The sequence below is a fragment of the Gavialis gangeticus genome, unplaced genomic scaffold (assembly GCF_001723915.1).
Source record: "Gavialis gangeticus isolate Ggan-Ray unplaced genomic scaffold, GavGan_comp1, whole genome shotgun sequence".
Taxonomy (NCBI): domain Eukaryota; kingdom Metazoa; phylum Chordata; order Crocodylia; family Gavialidae; genus Gavialis; species Gavialis gangeticus.
Genome location: NW_017728998.1, coordinates 40,438,173 through 40,442,216, shown reverse-complemented (window position 1 = coordinate 40,442,216; position 4,044 = coordinate 40,438,173). Strand labels below are relative to the sequence as shown.

Here is a 4,044-nt window from a genome sequence, read left to right as displayed (position 1 = left end):
AGCTCATCTGGGGGTGTGAGGAGGCGGGGGGCAGCTTCCACCACTGTGCGCCACTCAGCCAGGACCCACTGGTCTAGCAGCTAGTCTGGCACCTGCCAGCTCATCTGGCAGCTCCTGCCACTGCTCCTGCCACTCGTCCAGGAGGGCAAGGGGGTGGCACGTGACCCCGGTTCTGCACAGCATGGGTTGGGGCTGGGGTTGTGCCAAGCTCTTCCCGGCCGGGCAGGGCTACACTGGAAAGAGACTATGCGCGGGGGCTGCAGCCACAAATTCACTATAGCCCCTTCCCAGTGCAGCCCCGCCCCACCAGGAAGAGCTTGGCACAGCCCTGGTCCCAGCCCACCCCACCCCACCCTGGGGTCTGGGCTGCACTGCCCAAGCAGGGAGACGAGGGAGCTCCAGGTAGCCCAGCCCTACTTTCCTGCCACCCCGCTCTACGCCCCGTCAGTGCTGGCCCCACTGCACCAGCCTGGGTCCCGCATTCCTGCCCAGCTGTTGCTGCGCTCCATGCTCCCCACCACCCACTGAGCTCTGGCATCAAGTGGTTCCCACCTGCAGTGCCAGGACCGCAGGAGCAGCTGGGACATGATGCCAGAGCAGCTGGGGGCGGGGGGTGAGAAACGGGGAAGCAGCAGGAGAAGGGCAGTAATGGCAGATGGGGGGCAAGTTGCAACAAGCAGGAGCATGGGGCCCACACCAGTGCCCCAGGGCTAGGAGTGGCAGGAGCACAGATCCTGGGCTTGCAGAAGTACTGGCGGGTACTCTGCCTGTGGCAGAAGGGGTGGGGCAGGCTGTAGGCAAACCTGCCCCACTCCACGCAATCCGTAACCCTCCCCAGCCATCTTCCCTGCACACACTCACAGCCCCCCAGAAAACCCATACCCACCCACACCCAAGACACCCCCTATACATACACATGGCCTTACAAATCCCACACACACACACACCCTCCCCCACACCCCACATAACCCACAAAGCTATACCCTATCACCCCCTCACACCCCCGACAATATACAAGAGTAAGACTTCATTTTAAGCTATTATACTATCACCTCTGTGTACACTATGCAAACACATGTAAATCAGGACAAAAATATTTTTTGAGATTAAATTAATGAAAGCTGTAGTACATTTTTTGGTATTTTTATAGTATTATTTGGTATCTTTCTGGTTTAGAGATGGCAAAACCCCTTGCTGATTGGAGTAATTCCGGGGGGCAAGGGGAGGTCAAGAGGAGGGACTTCTGGTGGCAAAGGTCAGATGTTGGACTTCTGGTTCCAAGATAGTGATCAAGAGGTGGGGCACCTGTCAAGGGGCGAGGTTACCCATGCAGCCCTTGATGGCTTGCCTAAAATCAGTAAGCTGCCCTCTGCCCAAAATAATTCCCTACCTCTGCTTTAAAAAGTCCGCTCCTGCTTTGCTTTATAGATTAACAATGCATATTTAAGAAAGTCAGTGATATAATGCACTTTTTACTGTTTCCTAATGGGCCAGAAAAGAGCAGGAAGTTGCACATATTAATCTTATTTCAACAGCAAGAAAATCTGGTTCGTTTGGGGAGATAAAGGGAAATGCTGCACTTTGTTTACTGTGTATGTTTTGGTATACAGTTTATTGAACTTAAAATTACCAAGAATTTCTTAGAATTTATTACAATACCTTAGGGAATCTACACAGAGTGAAGGAGGAAACCAGTTTCTCTGGTAAGTGGGAAAGAGGGAGAAGGAATATATTAGGTAAAGGAACAATCTGCAGACTAAAAGTATAGATCAAGTCAAGGACTAAAAGTGTAGATCAAGACAAGGACACAGAGTCCAGTGAAAATGGGGAAGGGAAGAGGCTGTGATTGATTGAGACTAGGGATGCACCAACAAGACAAACCGATTGAGACTAGGGGTGCACCAATAAGACATCACCACCAGTTTATCATGCACTACCACCATTCAATCATGTTCAGAAATATGTCCTTGATGCAGAGGGTAAGACGTTTTGATTGTATTCTACCACACTTATGGTACACATTTCTGTATGATCTAGTACACATAACCTGCTATAATTTTCCCCCCAAAACGGTTCCTTTCAGTATAGCAGTAGAAGTTAAATACTGCATCATAAATCCACTGGCAAGACTATAATATACAGTGAAATTAATTGTATAAGTTCCATACTTATACAATGTTTTTATACCTGTAAAATTAAATAACTACAGAGAAATGCTACCTGTTCAGAATTATCAAAAAAGCTTATAGTTTACTGTACACACTAGTAAGTGAATGAGATTTTATTTTAACAACACAAATTGTTCACAGTAAAAGTTAAACTTCATACCTTCACAACAGGGTGTCCACCTGTAGATGCTTTTACTGCTCCTCTACTGCCTTCAGTTTCATAATGAGCCCTATGGTGAGTTTTAGGCTGCACTTCTATTTTCAGCTCACATTGTTCATAACGACTTGGCAAAGGCCAGTCTAGTGGTGGCAATGAAGATGTGCTGAAAGATATACACAGTTGATTTAAGTGAACTATGCCATATGACCAAAGTAAAGAGTCAAAAATAACTACTGCCATCCTTTTGACAAGCCAGTCATACACTTTTACATATAAGAGCCAAGATTCTGCTTCCATTATTTTGTACTTTAAAAAAAAAGCATTTCTTTTGGGATCATTAATTACTGAAAGGGGGAAAGAGAAGTACTGGCTAAGATTAAGATCATGCAGGGACACGGCCCTGTGAGTAACTCTATATATGACTTTATTGAGGTTATTCTATAGCAATCCTACCTATCAGTGTTTGTTCTCAGATTGTCAAGCAAATTTAAATGATGGCAGCTTTATGATAAATAAAAAGGACAAATTAAAAAGGACAGCTGAATGTCACTTTGATCCTACAGGAAGCTGGACTGGTATTCTTTGACTTTACCTCCTGAAAAAAGGTGAAGGATCACTGACATAATTGTTTGATATTTCTAAAGTCTACTTTCTCCAAATGGCTAGCTACTATTGAGATGAATAGAGTGCCAAGACTCATCAGATCTTTTAAAAGAAATGAGTAATTTTAGGATAGTGGAGAAGCCTAGTGCAACAAGACATAGGTATGCCTTTACAACCCTGGTGTTATTATTAGCACCATGCTCTAACCAACTGAGCTAAACAGCTGCATAAATCAGTTGGTGGGTCAGACATGGCCTGTGGGCCATAGCTTGCCAACCCCTTGCTTACAGGAAAAATAAGCTCCGTATACATTGCAGCTAATGATTTAAGCTGAATAGATGCGCATATTTCAGATTCTATTAAGACGAACTATCAGACCTACCTCAAATACCTAGCAGAACAAATAATGTATAAACTCTCTAAAAGTTCAATCCATTTTTTAAAAATCTAAGTACTTGCAGCCCTGTTTCAGTAATATAAAACATTGCTTTTGAAATTACATTTGTATTAACACAGTAACCTGAGAACCTATTATTGTAGAATTTTAAGCTTGAAAGTGCTTATACTACCTTGTTTTGCCTTCTAAGAAAATGTACATAGGTTAAATGTTAATCATAGGCACGATTTTATCTTTGCAGAGTTTCTTATTTAATTTCTGTCCTAAACTGCAAAACTCTAAGCAATTCCTGAAGCCATAGGGAGGCCCACAAATGACAATAAGGAACAGTTCTACCTTTTAAAAGCAGAACCCAAATTCTTCAAGGGACCAAGAAAAATCCCTTAAGACACATCCAAAAATTGAAGATATATTGTACTAGAATTGAATGAGAATCATTCCTCCCAGTAGACAATATGGAGGCACAGCTTTGTCTTCAGTAAGAATCTGGATGGACTCTGGTTCACCCTGTAATCCCATATGTCCACCTTTTACTGCAAACATCACTGTAACCAGTCAAGGGACAAAAAGGGAGAAGTGGCATCTAGTTGGCCTCCTTCCTTCAGAAGACTCATCCATAGTACTGTTCACCTTCTGTTCCTCTGCTCAGGACGCACCTCTAAATGCACTTCTCCTTCAGGAAGAAAGAAGATACACCCAGGTTTCCTGGAGTGTTT

The 4,044-nt window shown here is 44.1% G+C and overlaps 1 protein-coding gene across 1 annotated transcript in view; it reads right to left on the bottom strand.

Annotated features, from left to right (window-relative positions):
- Positions 1–4,044, bottom strand: part of NFATC3 (nuclear factor of activated T-cells 3) — a 193,219-nt gene that overhangs the window by 162,353 nt on the left and 26,822 nt on the right. Inside the window, exon 3 of the mRNA XM_019505292.1 lies at positions 2,329–2,491. Coding sequence (XP_019360837.1) covers positions 2,329–2,491 — 163 coding nt within the window. The remainder of the gene's footprint in view (positions 1–2,328; positions 2,492–4,044) is intronic.